This window comes from Panulirus ornatus, chromosome 2, assembly GCF_036320965.1.
Source record: "Panulirus ornatus isolate Po-2019 chromosome 2, ASM3632096v1, whole genome shotgun sequence".
NCBI classification, from domain to species: Eukaryota; Metazoa; Arthropoda; class Malacostraca; order Decapoda; family Palinuridae; genus Panulirus; species Panulirus ornatus.
Window position 1 is genome coordinate 32,439,431 of NC_092225.1, and position 18,960 is coordinate 32,458,390.

The following is an 18,960-nucleotide window of genomic DNA, read 5'->3' on the forward strand; positions in this document are numbered from 1 at the left end:
CATTTCTGTGATTCACTACAGACCTCTTACGAAATATGCAGAATTGTGTAACACATTTCAGTTCCCTATATTTTTTATGTTCGGTCATGTAGTATGGCAAATGGGATGCGAGTACCTTCTCATAAGCTGCATGATCTCAAGAAAGTGAAAGATCTGCATCTTCAGTTCAGCTTTTGTGACTGACTTGAGAAACTTTTATTGCTGTATCTTAGCTGACCTCACCGTGCGTAGCTTGTGGATCATTTCTCCTACCTGCTGTCGTACTTCTGGGAATTACAAATATGATCTGTGCAATGTTTTCCCATATCACTATCTGCCCCCTTACCTTCTCCATTCTGCCCTCGTATCTAACCTCCTTATTCATTTTCTTATGCATCTTTTTTCATATGTACCTACTTATTATCATTCCATGGATTATTATTTATGTCTACCCGCTAAATAACTCCCCCTGCATTTCACGTAGGTTTCCTTGAGGTTTTCTCCATGTTACATGTATTCATATTTGCTTCCTTAACTATACTCAACATGCTGCCTTCTCTATATCTGCCTCATTATTCACCATTCCCATGCTTCTTTCATGTTCATCTTAAAGCAATTTTCTGCCTTCGCATCTTACTCCTTACTTAATTTCTCCATAGTGCAGCCTTCATATTTACTTACAATTTCACTCGCTCTGTACATCATTCTTCATATTTTTCCCTTTTATCATTCCTTCCATGCTGCCATCTATATGTTAACTTCCTGATTCATTCTCTTTGTACTGTCTTTTTCACGTGTTTCCTTATTCACTTCCTTGATGCTTTGTTTTATCATATCTGCCTCCTTTAATCATGCACCTCATGTTGCTTCTTTATATCTGCATCCTTGTTCACTTTCTCCATACCATCTTTTCATATTAGCTTCCTCGTCTTTTTCCTTCATGCTACTTTCTTTATTTCTGCCTCATCATTCACACTCTCTAAGCAGCCTTCGACTTATGAACCCCCACCCCCCAAAAAAAAAGCTTATTTGCATTGCTTAGTGTTAGCAAAATAATCTGTATAGATATTCAGACACGAGTATATGCCTTGTGCAAAGAAATAAATGAACATTTGGAGAAGAATCTGTTCATGTTTAAATTATTTCCTTTTTCTAAAGCACAGTATCTCATCTTAAGAAGGAATGGGACACAACATCTCAGAGAAACAAAACTGTATTCACTGAGAGAAGCAAATGGGTCAAGGTAACGAGAGCGACAGTAAGCGGTGTATCCCCTGAGCACGTCAAACTTTTGTCAGGTAAGCATCTTGCTTAAGGTGAGGAGAGATGGTTTCTGTCCGGCCAGATGGTCTAGCAGGTTATGTGTGGTAGCGGTAAGGTAGAAGACATGAAAGTTTTGATTATTTGTTTTCCTTATGCCACTATCTATGGACTTACTGACTGACTTTTTCAAGAGAGGAAATGTTGTTCTGTATCTAAAGACGTCAACATTTCTGACGCCAGCTTGGGAAAAAGACTATGAAGTGAGAATGAAGTACATTGGGTACACCCTTTTCTCATTTTTTTTTTTTTTTTTTTGGAAAGCATGGAATTAGATTAACAGTCTCCAGGTAGTTATTTAGAAACAACCAAGTATAATCAATCTTACCTTACTTAAGCTGACATAGATACTGTCAGCAGCGATTTTCTAAAAGAACCCGGTAGTGAGCTACCTCTTTTCACATTTCTTTCATAGTCACATCCAAGAAAACACTAGGAACGCCCTGATCGCTCTCCTTACCCTCACAGAGTTTACCGGCTGTGAATGATGATGTAAGTTTTGTCAGCTTGCGTAGGAAGACTAAGAGACTTGTATGTTAAACATCAGTATGAAGTGTATATTGCTGAAACTAGCAAAAGAAACTCATAGGAGTTCTATAGTTATGGTAGAAACAAGAGGGTCATTATCAGTCAGTTGACACATTAGATGTATAGAACGGAGTCATAGTTCAAGACATGATCATATGGCAAAGATCTTAAAATATTTCTTTTCTCTGTATTTTTCACTGAAGAAAACCATGGCCCGGATCCTCTCCATTATCAGGAGAGGAAAACATTGTATGACATGTAGACATGCATGCTGAAGATACGCTTTTGTCACTAAGTGAAATGAGAGTAAAACGGCAGACCCAAGTGAGTTTTATCCAAAACAATGAAAGGTGAAAAACGAGACAAGCACTTGCCGGCGCTTCTTGATAACTTGATTGTTTCAAGGAAAGTTGCACAAGATCAGAAGTTTGCAAGATTAACACCAATTTTAATAGAAATGTAAAGTCCCTGTCCGGAAATTATCGTTAAGTAGATTAACGTCAATATGGTTGGTAAACTTAGGAAACCATCATTCGAGACAAGATTGTAAGTCATTTAAAGGATGTGCAATTGACTACAAATCACAGCATTGTTGTCGACGAAATCGTTCATATCTAACAAATCTGCTTGATTTCTGTGACATAATTAACATGTATGATTTAAAGTAAAGCAGTTGACGTCATCTAATCATTCAGAAAACATTAAAAAGATTCCCACTTGGAAGAGTGCTAGCAAAAGCTTAGTCACATGGAAAATATAAGATGGCTAGAAATGTTTGCTATTTGTAGGAAAGGTGAGGTATTTGTAGATGCGATGAGGTGAATTACAATGATCTGTGAGACAATGAGTTGTGATGGGAGCTCCTGTACTAAGGATGGCCTGCTCTTGAATAAAGCTAGCGCTGCACATTTGGGCAGGATTTTAGATGGAAAACTAAGTAGATATATATCAAGACCAAGTTAGAAACATGTTACATCATTCCAAGATGACATGCTAATTAGTTTAGGTAAGGTGACTCCAGGCATTGACATTAGGTCAGGTATGGTGATCTGACCCAAGATTATCCCGAGAAAAGGGGTGTGACTTTTGCTATTTGTATCACAAAGACAATACCTCTTAAAGCGAAACATTTTTCTTTTTCCTTTGCACCAACGTCAGAGTCTAAACTAAGCAAGATGAACGATCATCATATGGTCTAACAGAAAGCTAAGAAGCTTAGGCCAGAAGACCCATAGAACCTTTGTTAAGATTGTATATAAGAAATACGGTAAGCCATTATTAAAGATTCCATTGTTCAGAGAAACGCCTCATGGAGAAAGACTTAAAAAACTGTAATCATATCCTTAAAATAGCATGAAGTCAAAGATTTTATGGGTTTTCAAAACACTAAATGATTTCAGCAACTTAATACACGACAATCTCTCCATTAAACTTATACCGAAGAGAAATATTTGTGAGTTTGGAGGAAAAGATATGATACTAACATGGGCATATTTTTTTTTTTTTTATCTTTAGAGTTGTAGAACGTAATATTAAACCATCAGCAGGTTTCAACGGGAAGACTATCATACATTTGAATCAAAGCTAAACAAATGCTTCTGTGATATCATTCATCAGTAAACAACTCTGCTCATGTCATATGTCAGGACACATACATATGATACATTTAACTTTATTGTTAACACAATTTCAACTTTTTTCCCAGAATTGAAGTCGTACGCTTGAGTATACCGATTTACCATTAACGAGGCTATTACGCCTATTCATACTATAGAATTTCCATGGTAGTAGATATCTACCATATTTTACGATGCCCCTTCGTTATTTTCCGTGTAGTTTTTGCGCCGATAGGAGAGGTGGGTCGGGAAGAGCCTTCCACTTTGATGTCTTGTTTTTGTATCTGCCTGATGAGGACCTGAAGACACTGTTACCGTTCTCTAGCAGATGGAATCGTCGTGGACCATCGGGCCTCCTGTCTTGCTATTGCACAACGCTGGTATAACCTCACAGCGTCTACCCGTGACCTGCGTCTCCATAGCGGTGTCTTCTACCAGTAATTCTGTCTCCTGATTTGTGTCTCTACAGTTTTGTCAACATACGTCGAAATTATTCCAATGTTTTCCACCCTAAAAACTTGCTCATCTTCCCTCCAACGTTTTTACAATCACTATATTCACTCCCAGTCTGTTTTTACGCTTCTTTATCACCTCCTTGTACATCCTGTCAGACTTTCTCTCTCGTCCCCTCGGTGTGAATCATTCCCCTCTCTGCTATTCACACCCTAGCTACACTTGGTGGTCTTCTATGTGCCTGCATCATCCTTGTCCTGCTCTTCTTTCGTCATGAGCCTCGCTCTTCCTGCCTCTCCCCTATTCACTGTCATACACATTTATTGTTTCCTCTCTTTTGTCTCTTCCATATTTCTCTTTTCTCCTGCTCTTTCATCTTTGTTTGCCATACTGTGTTCAGTAATGGTGTCAGTGTGTGACAGCCACAGTGATTGTTATGACATCTGCTTATTCTAGTGTCCCTCCCGTCCTCCTTATCCTCCGCTACACCCCTAGTCTGGCCACAGACCTCCCTTGGGAAGGCAGACTCCCTGGCATCTACGAACATTTTTTCATTTTTCACGTTGGAGTCTCCAGTCATGGACAGAAGTCCACATTAAAGTCGGGCCTTGAGTGAGATATAGAATTACGGAACCGTTGAAGGACAGAGAAAAGTTGTGAGGGATTTCCGATAGAGAAATGGGCAGAAACAGGGTCTTGCAGGCATTAAACTTCAGATTTCGTCTATCCCATTGAGATATCCTGTCCAAGTCTGATTTATTTAGGAAGTTGGGTCGAGACGAGATGCAAATCGAATGAGAGAAGGAGGAGCAGAATTTAAGGATTTGGAGGAATGCAAAGTTGAATCGTCAGCGTATGAGTGCATTTGGTTATATGTAGAGGAAAGGAAATCATTAATAAAAGAAAGAAAAAAAGTGGAGGAGACAGAACAGCAACCTGAGGGACACCGCTGTTGATGGAGAAAGGGGGAGAGGCTGATCCATCAAGAACCACAGAGATGGATGGGAAGCTAGATATGAGATAGCAAAGTGAGAGAGGGAAGACAAAGAAGGAGAGCCCTTAGAGATGAGACCTTGATGCCACACCCTGTCCATAGCTGTGGATGTATCAAGGGCGACTACATAAGACTACCCAAAATCTCTCAGGGATGATGACAACTCATTAGTAAGATAAGAAAGAATATCACCAGTGAATCTCACCTTACCAGTGCCATACCGATGATCAGAGAGAAGACTGTGAAATTCAAAATGTCTGAGGATATGGCAGTCGAGGAGGGATTTAAAGACTTTGGAAATGGTAGATGTTAAAGCAACAGGACGATAGATAGAATGGTTAGAACAGTCACTCATCTTAGGGATGAGATGCACCAACGCATTCTATCAAGCAAAAGGAAAAGTTTTGGTTTTTTAAAGAGAAACGGAACAGACGAGTAAGCACAGGTTCAAGTCCAGAGGCACACTTTCAGTACACGAGGATGGATGCCATCAGGACCATGAGCGAGCCTTGCTTGTGTCCAGAGAGAAAAGCGCTTTTCTGACAGTCCGAAAAGAGATTACGGGAAGAGGCATAGGATTAGTAAGAAGAGCATCAGGCGGTGAAGGAATGTTGAGTCATCCAAGATGGAGTTAGAGGAGAAACAGGAACCAAACAGTTACTTTGTCTACGGGAGAGACATTTATAGTACCGGTCTGACTGTAAAGTGAGGGAAAGATAGAGCGACATAAGTTGTTAGCAACATCCTTAGCTAAAGACCAGGAAGACCTAACAGTGGATGACGAAGAGGAAGGCTTCGCCTCACGGATAACATGTGATTACGGGCAGTGATAAATGCTGAATAGGAGTCGGGGGAAAGTGATTTTCCCAAGCCCAGTAAGCAGATGTGATCCCTTGCCTGAATGACGTCAGAACAGGAACGGTTGAACCACGGATTGGATGAAGAGGTCGTCTTGGAGGATGAGGGAATAAATGCTTCCATTCCCGCAAGAGTAACCTATGGCTATGTGTTTGGCGAAGACAGAAGCATCACCTCGCAAGACACAGTAATTTACCCAAGGGAAGCCAGAGAAGTATTTTCCTAAGTCTTAGTTAGCTTTGTCGAGGTGCCAATATTTACGTTCAGTGGGGTTATGTGAGGGAGAGATGCTGTTAGAATAGATACCTTTATGATAATGTGGTCAGATGAAGCAACTAAGGCAAGACTGTAGCTACAGCGCGAAGGATTGCAAGTGAAAGACAGAATAGTAAGAATACTCACAGCGGTCATGATCATGGGTGGGGTGGGAGATAACATGGGTGGGGTGGGAGATAACATGGGTGGGGTGGGAGATAACATGGGTTTGGGTGGGAGAGAATTTGCTTTAGATCGTTGAGAATGGAGAAAGTGAGGGTTTCAAACCTCCCACCATCCGTATGAGAGGAATTCCACCAATCCCTATGATGAACATTGAAGTCTGGTGGTGGAGGAGCTCGGGTGGGGGGGATGTCACCGATTCATTGCAAGAGTTTAGATAACTGAGGAAAGATATAACATTAATAGAATTATGAGAACAGTAAGCAACACACTACAAAAGTCCTTCATTGACAGAAAAAACATCAAAAATCCATCTTGCCATCACTCCCATCCTCCTGTCACTCCCCCTCCTGTCACTTTCATCATCCCGTCACATCCCCCTCCTGTCACTCCCACCCTTCCGTCACTCTCACCTTCCCGTCACTTTCATGGCGTTCCTACCTTCCCAGTCATTCCCACCCTACTGGCACTCCCACCTTCCCGTCACTTCCACTTGCCCCGTCATTGCCACTCCTCAAGCACTCCCACCTTCCCCGTCACTCCCACCCTCCTCTCGGAGTTACCATAATCTCAAATTGTATTTTTACTCTCGTTGGGTTTTGTATTGTTTGTTTTGAGGGCGTCAAGAGAGGCTGTAGAGGACGAAGAGAGAGAGAGAGAGAGAGAGAGAGAGAGAGAGAGAGAGAGAGAGAGAGAGAGAGAGAGAGAGAGAGAAGAAAAAGAGAAAAGTTGGATAAGTTTTAATGAAAGTTTTTTAATCTGTAAGTGTTATTCGCTGACTTGTCTTTTTGGTGTGTAGGTTATGTTGAACAGTCCCTCTCTAAATTACTGTAATTTTGATTAAAACCAACTTTTGTTATGACTTTTTCCATGTGAACCTCTTTAATGAAAGTAATCAAAGCTAGAATGAGACACGATAATAAAAGGATATCAAAATGTGTGCCAGAGTATAAATCTGATATAACATTCTTACATCATATTGATTTTTCGCGATATAAAGTTTCCAGTCTCATCTTCAGTGTAAAATGTAGCTTTGATTCTTTATTGAAGAGAGTATAGAGGGTGGAAAGCCGCGAGAGTCCTCTAGCGGCGGAGCCACGCGGGCCGGGTTCACGAAGTCTATAGACAGCGCTAAGTGACAGCTGCTGCTGCAGACGACACCACGGTAGTGTCCTGGGCGGCGGTTGATGATGTAGACGCGTTCGTATTGCCTTTCTCCCAGCGTCCACTTTCGTTCCACGCTGAGCGACGATCTGATTTCGTTGTAGTTACTCTTTTCTCTACGATGCACGAACCGGTGTTGACGGCGGTGATGCCGGGAGTTTAATCGGCGAGAGGGAGCAACAAAAACGCCATCCCTTAAGGGGAAAATCGGAATTGACGATGGTGAAGGGTCTTTGTCTTTGTTTAGAACTGGTGGGTTGATGTGGATGGCGTGGCGAGTGTGGTGAGTGTTGGGGTGGCGGTCATGCCCACAGCAAGTGAAGTGGAAGAAAAATATTTACTCATGTGAACGTGACAAAAAAAAGGTGAAGGGTGTGTGAAGCACAGCACTCATCAGGATGGCCAGCGCGCCTGGGACACAGTCCATGCAGCAGTCACAGCAGCAGCAGCAGCCACCACAGCAACAGCCACAGCAGCAACAACAGCCGCAGCAACAGCACAAGCGTCAAGCTTCTTGCAAAAGCAAAAGCGGCTCGGCGGACTACGCTAATGTCCGGCCGGTGGAATCATCCCAGGTGAGTGTCCTGTAACTCATGTATCGCCCAACACCAGACTAACTGTCAGTTAGGCAGCGTCACGTGACCCCAGACTAACCAGGGAGCCAGGCAGACCCACCCACCTATTTATAAGCCAGACAAGCGAGGCAGAAGACAAGGGAAGGTGTGGTTAGCCCGGCTGAGGGGAACCCCATCAACCACGCCACCACCCGCCCGCCTCAACCTGCTAATCATTTACATTCATCGTCAACTTAACCTTACGTAAACTTGGCTGATGTTAATTTAACTTTGCTGGCGTTACAGAAAGTGTCAATTAATTGAAGTACAAAAATTTGGACTAAACTTTGGGGCTAATCAAGTAACATTGTAATCACTTGTGGTAGTTTGATGGAAACTGTCTACAGACTCAAGGAAACATGAAGCTCCGGAGGGAGGGAGGGAGGGAGCTGAGTGTATCCAGGCGGAAATGTATTGATGTCTGGCAGGGTTAATGTATTGACGTCTGGCAGGGTTATTGTATTGATGTCTGGATGTAGTGAGTGAGGTGGTGGAGTGTGTTATGTGTCTCTTGATATCTGGGAATTGTGAGTGACCCGTCAGGTGGGAGTCTCGGATTGCTTGGTGGTGTGGTGCCTGGAGTGCAGAGACGAGTGTATTGATGTCTGACCTTAGTAAGTGTATCGATGTCTGGCCTTGGTAAGTGTATTGATGTCTGGCCTTAGTAAGTGTATTGACGTCTGGCCTTAGTACGTGTATTGATGTCTGGCATTAGTAAGTGTATTGATGTCTGACCTTAGTAAGTGTATCGATGTCTGGCCTTGGTAAGTGTATTGATGTCTGGCCTTAGTAAGTGTATTGACGTCTGGCCTTAGTACGTGTATTGATGTCTGGCCTTAGTAAGTGTATTGATGTCTGGCCTTAGTAAGTGTATTGATGTCTGGCCTTAGTAAGTGTATCGATGTCTGGCCTTGGTAAGTGTATTGATGTCTGGCCTTAGTAAGTGTATTGATGTCTGGCCTTAGTACGTGTATTGATGTCTGGCCTTAGTACGTGTATTGATGTCTGGCCTTAGTAAGTGTATTGATGTCTGGCCTTAGTAAGTGTATTGATGTCTGGCCTTAGTAAGTGTATCGATGTCTGACCTTGGTAAGTGTATTGATGTCTGGCCTTAGTACGTGTATTGATGTGTGGCCTTAGTAAGGGTATTGATGTGTGGCCTTGGTAAGTGTATTGATGTCTGGCCTTGGTAAGTGTCTTGATGTCTGGGCTTAGTAAGTGTATTGATGTCTGGCCTTGGTAAGTGTATTGATGTCTGGCCTTGGTAAGTGTATTGATGTCAGGGCTTAGTAAGTGTATTGATGTCTGGCCTTAGTAAGTGTATTGATGTCTGGCCTTAGTAAGTGTATTGATGTCTGGCCTTGGTAAGTGTATTGATGTCTGGCCTTAGTAAGTGTATTGATGCCTAGCCTTAGTAAGTGTATTGATGTTTGGCCTTGGTAAGTGTATTGATGTCTGGCCTTGGTAAGTGTATTGATGTCTGGCCTAGGTAAGTGTAATGATGTCTGGCCTTGGTAAGTGTATTGATGTCTCTCTGGCCTTAGTAAGTGTACTGATGACGGGATGGTGAATGTATTGTTGGCTGGGGATGGTGAGTGTGGTACATTGAGAGCGTTGTGAGATCTGAGGATGATTTGGATGGTGCATCTGTGTGTGCGTGCGTAACTGAAATGTTTGACACACACACACACACACACACACACACACACACACACACACATATATATATATATATATATATATATATATATATATATATATATATATATATATATATATTATTTATTTTTTTTATTTTGATTTGTCGCTGTCTCCCGCGTTTGTGAGGTAGCGCAAGGAAACAGACGAAAGAAATGGCCCAACCCACCCCCATACACATGTTTATACATACACGTCCACACACACAAATATACATACCTATACATCTCAATGTACACATATATATACACACACAGACACATACATATATACCCATGCACACAATTCACACTGTCTGCCTTTATTCATTTCCATCGCCACCTCGCCTTACATGGAATACCATCCCCCTCCCCCCTCATGTGTGCGAGGTAGCGTTAGGAAAAGACAACAAAGGCCCCATTCGTTCACACTCAGTCTCTAGCTGTCATGCAATAATGCCCGAAACCACAGCTCCCTTTCCACATCCAGGTCCCACAGAACTTTCCATGGTTTACCCCAGACGCTTCACATGCCCTGATTCAATCCACTGACAGCACGTCAACCCCGGTATACCACATCGATCCAATTCACTCTATTCCTTGCCCGCCTTTCACGCTCCTGCATGTTCAGGCCCCGATCACTCAAAATCTTTTTCACTCCATCTTTCCACCTCCAATTTGGTCTCCCACTTCTCGTTCCCTCCACCTCCGACACATATATCCTCTTGGTTAATCTTTCCTCACTCATTCTCTCCATGTGCCCAAACCATTTCAAAACACCCTCTTCTGTTCTCTCAACCACGCTCTTTTTATTTCCACACATCTCTCTTACCCTTACATTACTTACTCGATCAAACCACCTCACACCACACATTGTCCTCAAACATCTCATTTCCAGCACATCCACCCTCCTGCGCACAACTCTATCCATAGCCCACGCCTCGCAACCATACAACATTGTTGGAACCACTATTCCTTCAAACATACCCATTTTTGCTTTCCGAGATAATGTTCTCGACTTCCAAACATTCTTCAAGGCTCCCAGGATTTTCGCCTCCTCCCCTACCCTATGATTCACTTCCGCTTCCATGGTTCCATCCGCTGCCAGATCCACTCCCAGACATCTAAAACACTTTACTTCCTCCAGTTTTTCTCCATTCAAACTTACCTCCCCAATTGACTTGACCCTCAACCCTACTGTACCTAATTACCTTGCTCTTATTCACATTTACTCTTAACTTTCTTCTTTCACACACTTTACCAAACTCAGTCACCAGCTTCTGCAGTTTCTCACATGAATCAGCCACCAGCGCTGTATCATCAGCGAACAACAACTGACTCACTTCCCAAGCTCTCTCATCCCCAACATATATATATATATATATATATATATATATATATATATATATATATATATATATATATATATATCTGCATTGCACATAACGGCTAGAGATTGTATGTGCGCGAATGCAGCTTATCTTCGTCGGTTCCTGCCGCTGTGTGTGTGTGTGTGTGTGTGTATTTTATATATATATATATATATATATATATATATATATATATATATATATATATATATATATATATATATATATATATATATCCCTGGGGATAGGGGAGAAAGAATACTTCCCACGTATTCCCTGCGTGTCGTAGAAGGCGACTAAAAGGGGAGGGAGCGGGGGGGCTGGAAATCCTCCCCTCTCAATTTTTTTTTAATTTTCCAAAAGAAGGAACAGAGAAGGGGGCCAGGTGAGGATATTCCCTCAATGGCCCAGTCCTCTGTTCTTAACGTTACCTCGCTAACGCGGGCAATGGCGAATAGTTTGAAAAAAAAAATATATATATATATGTATATATATATATATATATATATATATATATATATATATATATATATATATATATATATATATATATTGACAGGCGCGCGAAAGAGAGACTTTTGGATGTTAATGTGCTGAGAGGTGCAACTGGAGGGATGTCTGATCATTATCTTGTGGAGGCTAAGGTGAAGATTTGTATGGGTTTTCAGAAAAGAAGAGTGAATGTTGGGGTGAAGAGGGTGGTGAGAGTAAGTGAGCTTGGGAAGGAGGCTTGTGTGAGGAAGTACCAGGAGAGACTGAGTACAGAATGGAAAACGGTGAGAACAATGGAGGTAAGGGGAGTGGGGGAGGAATGGGATGTATTTAGGGAATCAGTGATGGATTGCGCAAAAGATGTTTGTGGCATGAGAAGAGTGGGAGGTGGGTTGATTAGAAAGGGTAGTGAGTGGTGGGATGAAGAAGTAAGAGTATTAGTGAAAGAGAAGAGAGAGGCATTTGGACGATTTTTGCAGGGAAAAAATGAAATTGAGTGGGAGATGTATAAAAGAAAGAGACAGGAGGTCAAGAGAAAGGTGCAAGAGGTGAAAAAAGGGCAAATGAGAGTTGGGGTGAGAGAGTATCATTAAATTTTAGGGAGAATAAAAAGATGTTCTGGAAGGAGGTAAATAAAGTGCGTAAGACAAGGGAGCAAATGGGAACTTCAGTGAAGGGCGCAAATGGGGAGGTGATAACAAGTAGTGGTGATGTGAGAAGGAGATGGAGTGAGTATTTTGAAGGTTTGTTGAATGTGTTTGATGATAGAGTGGCAGATATAGGGTGTTTTGGTCGAGGTGGTGTGCAAAGTGAGAGGGTTAGGGAAAATGATTTGGTAAACAGAGAAGAGGTAGTAAAAGCTTTGCGGAAGATGAAAGCCGGCAAGGCAGCAGGTTTGGATGGTATTGCAGTGGAATTTATTAAAAAAGGGGGTGACTGTATTGTTGACTGGTTGGTAAGGTTATTTAATGTATGTATGACTCATGGTGAGGTGCATGAGGATTGGCGGAATGCGTGCATAGTGCCATTGTACAAAGGCAAAGGGGATAAGAGTGAGTGCTCAAATTACAGAGGTATAAGTTTGTTGAGTATTCCTGGTAAATTATATGGGAGGATAGTGATTGAGAGGGTGAAGGCATGTACAGAGCATCAGATTGGGGAAGAGCAGTGTGGTTTCAGAAGTGGTTGAGGATGTGTGGGTCAGGTGTTTGCTTTGAAGAATGTATGTGAGAAATACTTAGAAAAGCAAATGGATTTGTATGTAGCATTTATGGATCTGGAGAAGGCATGTGATAGAGTTGATAGAGATGTTCTGTGGAAGGTATTAAGAATATATGGTGTGGGAGGCAAGTTGTTAGAAGCAGTGAAAAGTTTTTATCGAGGATGTAAGGCATGTGTACGTGTAGGAAGAGAGGAAAGTGATTGGTTCTCAGTGAATGTAGGTTTGCGGCAGGGGTGTGTGATGTCTCCATGGTTGTTTAATTTGTTTATGGATGGGGTGGTTAGGGAGGTGAATGTAAGAGTTTTGGAAAGAGGGGCAAGTATGAAGTCTGTTGGGGATGAGAGAGCTTGGGAAGTGAGTCAGTTGTTGTTCGCTGATGATACAGCGCTGGTGGCTGATTCATGTGAGAAACTGCAGAAGCTGGTGACTGAGTTTGGTAAAGTGTGTGAAAGAAGAAAGTTAAGAGTAAATGTGAATAAGAGCAAGGTTATTAGGTACAGTAGGGTTGAGGGTCAAGTCAATTGGGAGGTGAGTTTGAATGGAGAAAAACTGGAGGAAGTGAAGTGTTTTAGATATCTGGGAGTGGATCTGGCAGCGGATGGAACCATGGAAGCGGAAGTGGATCATAGGGTGGGGGAGGGGGCGAAAATTCTGGGGGCCTTGAAGAATGTGTGGAAGTCGAGAACATTATCTCGGAAAGCAAAAATGGGTATGTTTGAAGGAATAGTGGTTCCAACAATGTTGTATGGTTGCGAGGCGTGGGCTATGGATAGAGTTGTGCGCAGGAGGATGTATGTGCTGGAAATGAGAAGTTTGAGGACAATGTGTGGTGTGAGGTGGTTTGATCGAGTAAGTAACGTAAGGGTAAGAGAGATGTGTGGAAATAAAAAGAGCGTGGTTGAGAGAGCAGAAGAGGGTGTTTTGAAATGGTTCGGGCACATGGAGAGAATGAGTGAGGAAAGATTGACCAAGAGAATATATGTGTCGGAGGTGGAGGGAACGAGGAGAAGAGGGAGACCAAATTGGAGGTGGAAAGATGGAGTGAAAAAGATTTTGTGTGATCGGGGCCTGAGCATGCAGGAGGGTGAAAGGAGGGCAAGGAATAGAGTGAATTGGAGCGATGTGGTATACCGGGGTTGACGTGCTGTCAGTGGATTGAATCAAGGCATGTGAAGCGTCTGGGGTAAACCATGGAAAGCTGTGTAGGTATGTATATTTGCGTGTGTGGACGTATGTATATACATGTGTATGGGGGTGGGTTGGGCCATTTCTTTCGTCTGTTTCCTTGCGCTACCTCGCAAACGCGGGAGACAGCGACAAAGCAAAAAAAAAAAAAAAAAAAAATATATATATATATATATATATATATATATATATATATATATATATATATACCCTCACCCTGCCGTTCTCCCCACTCTACCCTCACCTTGTCGTCCTCCCCACCCTACCTTCACCCTGCCGTCCTCCCCACCCTACCCTAACCCTGCCGTCCTCCCCACCCTACCTTCACCCTGCCGTCCTCCCCACCCTACCCTCACCACTGCCGTCCTCCCCACCCTACCCTCACCCTGCCGTCCTCCCCACCCTACCCTCATCCTGCCGTCCTCCCCACCCTACCCTCACCCTGCCGTCCTCCCCACCCTACCCTCACCCTGCCGTCCTCCCCACCCTACCCTCACCCTGCCGTTCTCCCCACCCTACCCTCACCCTGCCGTCCTCCCCACCCTACCTTCGCCCTGCCGTCCTCCCCACCCTACCTTCACCCTGCCGTCCTCCCCACCCTACCCTCACCCTGCCGTTCTCCCCACCCTACTTTCACCCTGCCGTCCTCCCCACCCTACCTTCACCCCGCCGTCCTCCCCACCCTACCCTCACCCTGCCGTTCTCCCCACTCTACCCTCACCCTGCCGTCCTCTCCACCCTACCCTCACCCTGCCGTCCTCCCCACCCTACCTTCACCCTGCCGTCCTCCCCACCCTACCCTCACCCTGCCGTCCTCCCCACCCTACCTTCACCCTGCCGTCCTCCCCACCCTACCCTCACCCTGCCGTCCTCCCCACCCTACCCTCACCCTGCCGTCTCCCCACCCTACCCTCACCCTGCCGTCCTCCCCACCCTACCCTCACCCTGCCGTCCTCCCCACCCTACCCTCACCCTGCCGTCCTCCCCACCCTACCCTCACCCTGCCGTCCTCCCCACCCTACCCTCACCCTGCCGTCCTCCCCACCCTACCCTCACCCTGCCGTCCTCCCCACCCTACCCTCACCCTGCCGTCCTCCCCACCCTACCCTCACCCTGCCGTCCTCCCCACCCTACCCTTCACCCTGCCGTCCTCCCCACCCTACCCTCACCCTGCCGTCCTCCCCACCCTACCTCACCCTGCCGTCCTCCCCACCCTACCCTCACCCTGCCGTCCTCCCCACCCTACCTCACCCTGCCGTCCTCCCCACCCTACCCTCACCCTGCCGTCCTCCCCACCCTACCTCTCACCCTGCCGTCCTCCCCACCCTACCTCACCCTGCCGTCCTCCCCACCCTACCCTCACACTGCCGTCCTCCCCACCCTACCCTCACCCTGCCGTCCTCCCCACCCTACCCTCACCCTGCGTCCTCCCCACCCTACCCTCACCCTGCCGTCCTCCCCACCCTACCCTCACCCTGCCGTCCTCCCCACCCTACCTTCACCCTGCCGTCCTCCCCACCTCTACCCTCACCCTGCCGTCCTCCCCACCCTACCCTCACCCTGCCGTCCTCCCCACCCTACCCTCACCCTGCCGTCCTCCCCACCCTACCCTTCACCCTGCCGTCCTCCCCACCCTACCCTCACCCTGCCGTCCTCCCCACCCTACCCTCACCCTGCCGTCCTCCCCACCCTACCCTCACCCTGCCGTCCTCCCCACCCTACCCTCACCCTGCCGTCCTCCCCACCCTACCTTCACCCTGCCGTCCTCCCCACCCTACCCTTCACCCTGCCGTCCTCCCCCACCCTACCCTCACCCTGCCGTCCTCCCCACCCTACCCTCACCCTGCCGTCCTCCACCACCTTACTAACCCTCACCCTGCCGTCACTCCCCACCTGGCCTACCACTCACCCTGCCGTCCTCCCCACCCACCCTCACCCTGCCGTCCTCCCACCCTACCCTCACCTGCCGTCCTCCCCACCCTACCCTTCACCCTGCCGTCCTCCCCACCCTACTTCACCCTGCCGTCCTCCCCACCCTACCCTCACCCTGCCGTCCTCTCCCACCCTACCCTCACCCTGCCGTCCTCCCCACCCTACCCTCACCCTGCCGTCCTCCCACCTACCTATCCTGCCGTCCTCCCCACCCTACCCCACCCTGCCGTCTCCCCACCCAACCTCACCTGCCGTCCTCCCCACCTACCTCACCCTGCCGTCTCCCCACCCTACTCACCTGCCGTCTCCATACTCACCTGCCTTCTCCCCACCCTACTTCACTGCGTCCTCCCCACCCTACCCTCACCCTGCGTCCTCCCCACCTACCTCACCCTGCGTCCTCCCCACCCTACCTCACCCTGCCGTCCTCCCCACCCTACCCTCACCCCTGCCGTCCTCCCCACCCTACCCTCACCCTGCCGTCCTCCCCACCCTACTCCCTCACCCCTGCCGTCCTCCCCACCTACCTCACCCTGCCGTCCTCCCCACCCTACCTCACCCTGCCGTCCTCCCCACCCTACCCTCACCCTGCCGTCCTCCCCACCCTACCCTCACCCTGCCGTCCTCCCCACCCTACCCTCACCCTGCCGTCCTCCCCACCCTACCCTCACCCTGCCGTCCTCCCCACCCTACCCTCACCCTGCCGTCCCTCCCCACCCTATCCTCACCCTGCCGTCCTCCCCACCCTACCCTCACCCCTGCCGTCCTCCCCACCCTACCCTCACCCTGCCGTCCTCCCCACCCTACCCTCACCCTGCCGTCCTCCCACCCTACCTTCACCCTGCCGTCCTCCCCACCCTACCTCACCCTGCCGTCCTCCCACCCTACCTCACCTGCCGTCCTCCCCACCTACCTCACCCTGCCGTCCTCCCCACCCTACCCTCACCTGCCGTCCTCCCACCCTACCTTCACCCTGCCGTCTCCCACCCTACCTCACCCTGCCGTCCTCCCACCCTACCTCACCCTGCCGTCCTCCCCACCCTACCCTCACCCTGCCGTCCTCCCCACCCTACCCTCACCCTGCCGTCCTCCCCACCCTACCTCACCCTGCCGTCCTCCCCACCTACCTCACCCTGCCGTCCTCCCCACCCTACCCTCACCCTGCCGTCCTCCCACCCTACCCTCACCCTGCCGTCCTCCCCACCCTACCCTCACCTGCCGTCCCCCACCCTACCTCACCTGCCGTCCTCCCCACCCTACCTCACCTGCCGTCCTCCCCACCCTACCTCACCCTGCCGTCCTCCCACCCTACCTCACCTGCCGTCCTCCCCACCCTACCTCACCCTGCCGTCCTCCCCACCCTACCTCACCCTGCCGTCCTCCCCACCCTACCCTCACCCTGCCGTCCTCCCCACCCTACCCTCACCTGCCGTCTCCCACCCTACCCTCACCCTGCCGTCCTCCCCACCCTACCCTCACCCTGCGTTCTCCCACCCTACCCTCACCCTGCCGTCTCCCCACCTACCTCACCTGCCGTCCCCACACTACCTCACCTGCCGTTCTCCCACCTACCCTCACCCTGCCGTCCTCCCCACCCTCCTCACCCTGCCGTCCTCCCCACCCTACCTCACCCTGCGTCCTCCCCACCCTACCTTCACCCTGCCGTCCTCCCCACCCTACCCTCACCCTGCCGTCCTCCCCCCTACCTCACCCTGCCGTCCTCCCCACCCTACCTCACCCTGCGTCCTCCCACCCTACCCTCACCTGCCGTCCTCCCCACCCTACCTCACCCTGCCGTCCTCCCCACCCTACCCCACCTGCCGTCCCCCACCCTACCCTCACCCTGCCGTCCTCCCCCCCTACCTCACCCTGCCGTTCTCCCACCCTACCCTCACCTCGTTCCCCACCCTACCTTCACCCTGCGTCTCCCCACCTACCCTCACCCTGCGTCTCCCCACCCTACCCCCCCTGCCGTCCTCCCACCCTACCCTCACCCTGCCGTCCTCCCCACCCTACCTCACCCTGCCGTCCTCCCCCCTACCTTTCACCCTGCCGTCCTCCCCACCCTACCTCACCCTGCGTCCTCCCCACCCTACCTTCACCTGCCGTCCTCCCCACCCTATCCTCACCCTGCCGTCTCCCCCCTACCCTCACCTGCCGTCTCCCCACCCTACCTTCACCCTGCCGTCCTCCCCACCCTACCTCACACCTGCCGTCCTCCCCACCCTACCTCACCCTGCCGTCCTCCCCACCCTACCCTCACCCTGCCGTCCTCCCCACCCTACCCTCACCTTCCGTCCTCCCCACCCTACCCTCACCCTGCCGTCCTCCCCACCCTACCTCACCCTGCCGTCCTCCCCACCCTACCCTCACCCTGCCGTCCTCCCCACCCTACCCTCACCCTGCCGTCTCCCCACCCTACCTTCACCCTGCCGTCCTCCCCACCCTCCTTACCCTGCCGTCCTCCCCACCCTACCCTCACCCTGCCGTCCTCCACCCTACCCTCACCCTGCCGTCCTCCCCACCCTATCCCTCACCCTGCCGTCCTCCCCCCCTACCCTCACCCTGCCGTCCTCCCCACCCCACCCTCACCCCGCCGTTCTCCCCACCCTACCCTCACCCTGCCGTCCTCCCCACCCTACCCTCACCCTGCTGTTCTAGTAGCGGTCGTAGATGTTTGATCAGCTGTGTGAATCCCTGTTGGATACTTGCTGAAGTCTTGAAGGATGGACCCCAGCCTGCTAGGCTGGGTCCTGGGGTTAGGTTGGGTGGTTGATCGGCCAATATGTTGGAAGAGGCATAGCAAAGTAGCGTGGCTGGTGTGGTACACTCTACCATGCATCATCGCATGCTGGTTCTCATGACTGCAGGCCAAGTGTTGAAGAGTCTCGGACCCTGGATGTTCAAGGTGTAGAAGATATTACAGGTTCGCGTCGTGGTCCTGTGTGTAATATTGTCTTGTTGACTCCAGTTTTGTGGACCTTCACTCGTGACGTGTAGACCATGTGTGGTTCGTGCCAAGCTACTGGACCCATTTATCCTGGCATTCCACATCATATCTAATAACTCAGTATTGAAGTATTATTTTGATAAGTCAAGAATACATTCAGTAATTTGTA

At 48.6% G+C, this 18,960-nt stretch overlaps 1 protein-coding gene across 2 annotated transcripts in view; it reads left to right on the forward strand.

Moving 5' to 3' along the window:
• Positions 1-7,320: 7,320 nt before the first annotated feature.
• ssp6 (short spindle 6) overlaps positions 7,321-18,960 on the forward strand; it is a 123,334-nt gene continuing 111,694 nt past the window's right edge. Inside the window, exon 1 of one of the 2 annotated variants that reach the window (XM_071674935.1) lies at positions 7,321-7,925. In XM_071674935.1, the coding sequence (XP_071531036.1) occupies positions 7,749-7,925 (177 nt within the window). In that variant the 5' untranslated portion in view covers positions 7,321-7,748. The remainder of the gene's footprint in view (positions 7,926-18,960) is intronic. The other variant, XM_071674943.1, reaches the window with a different exon arrangement.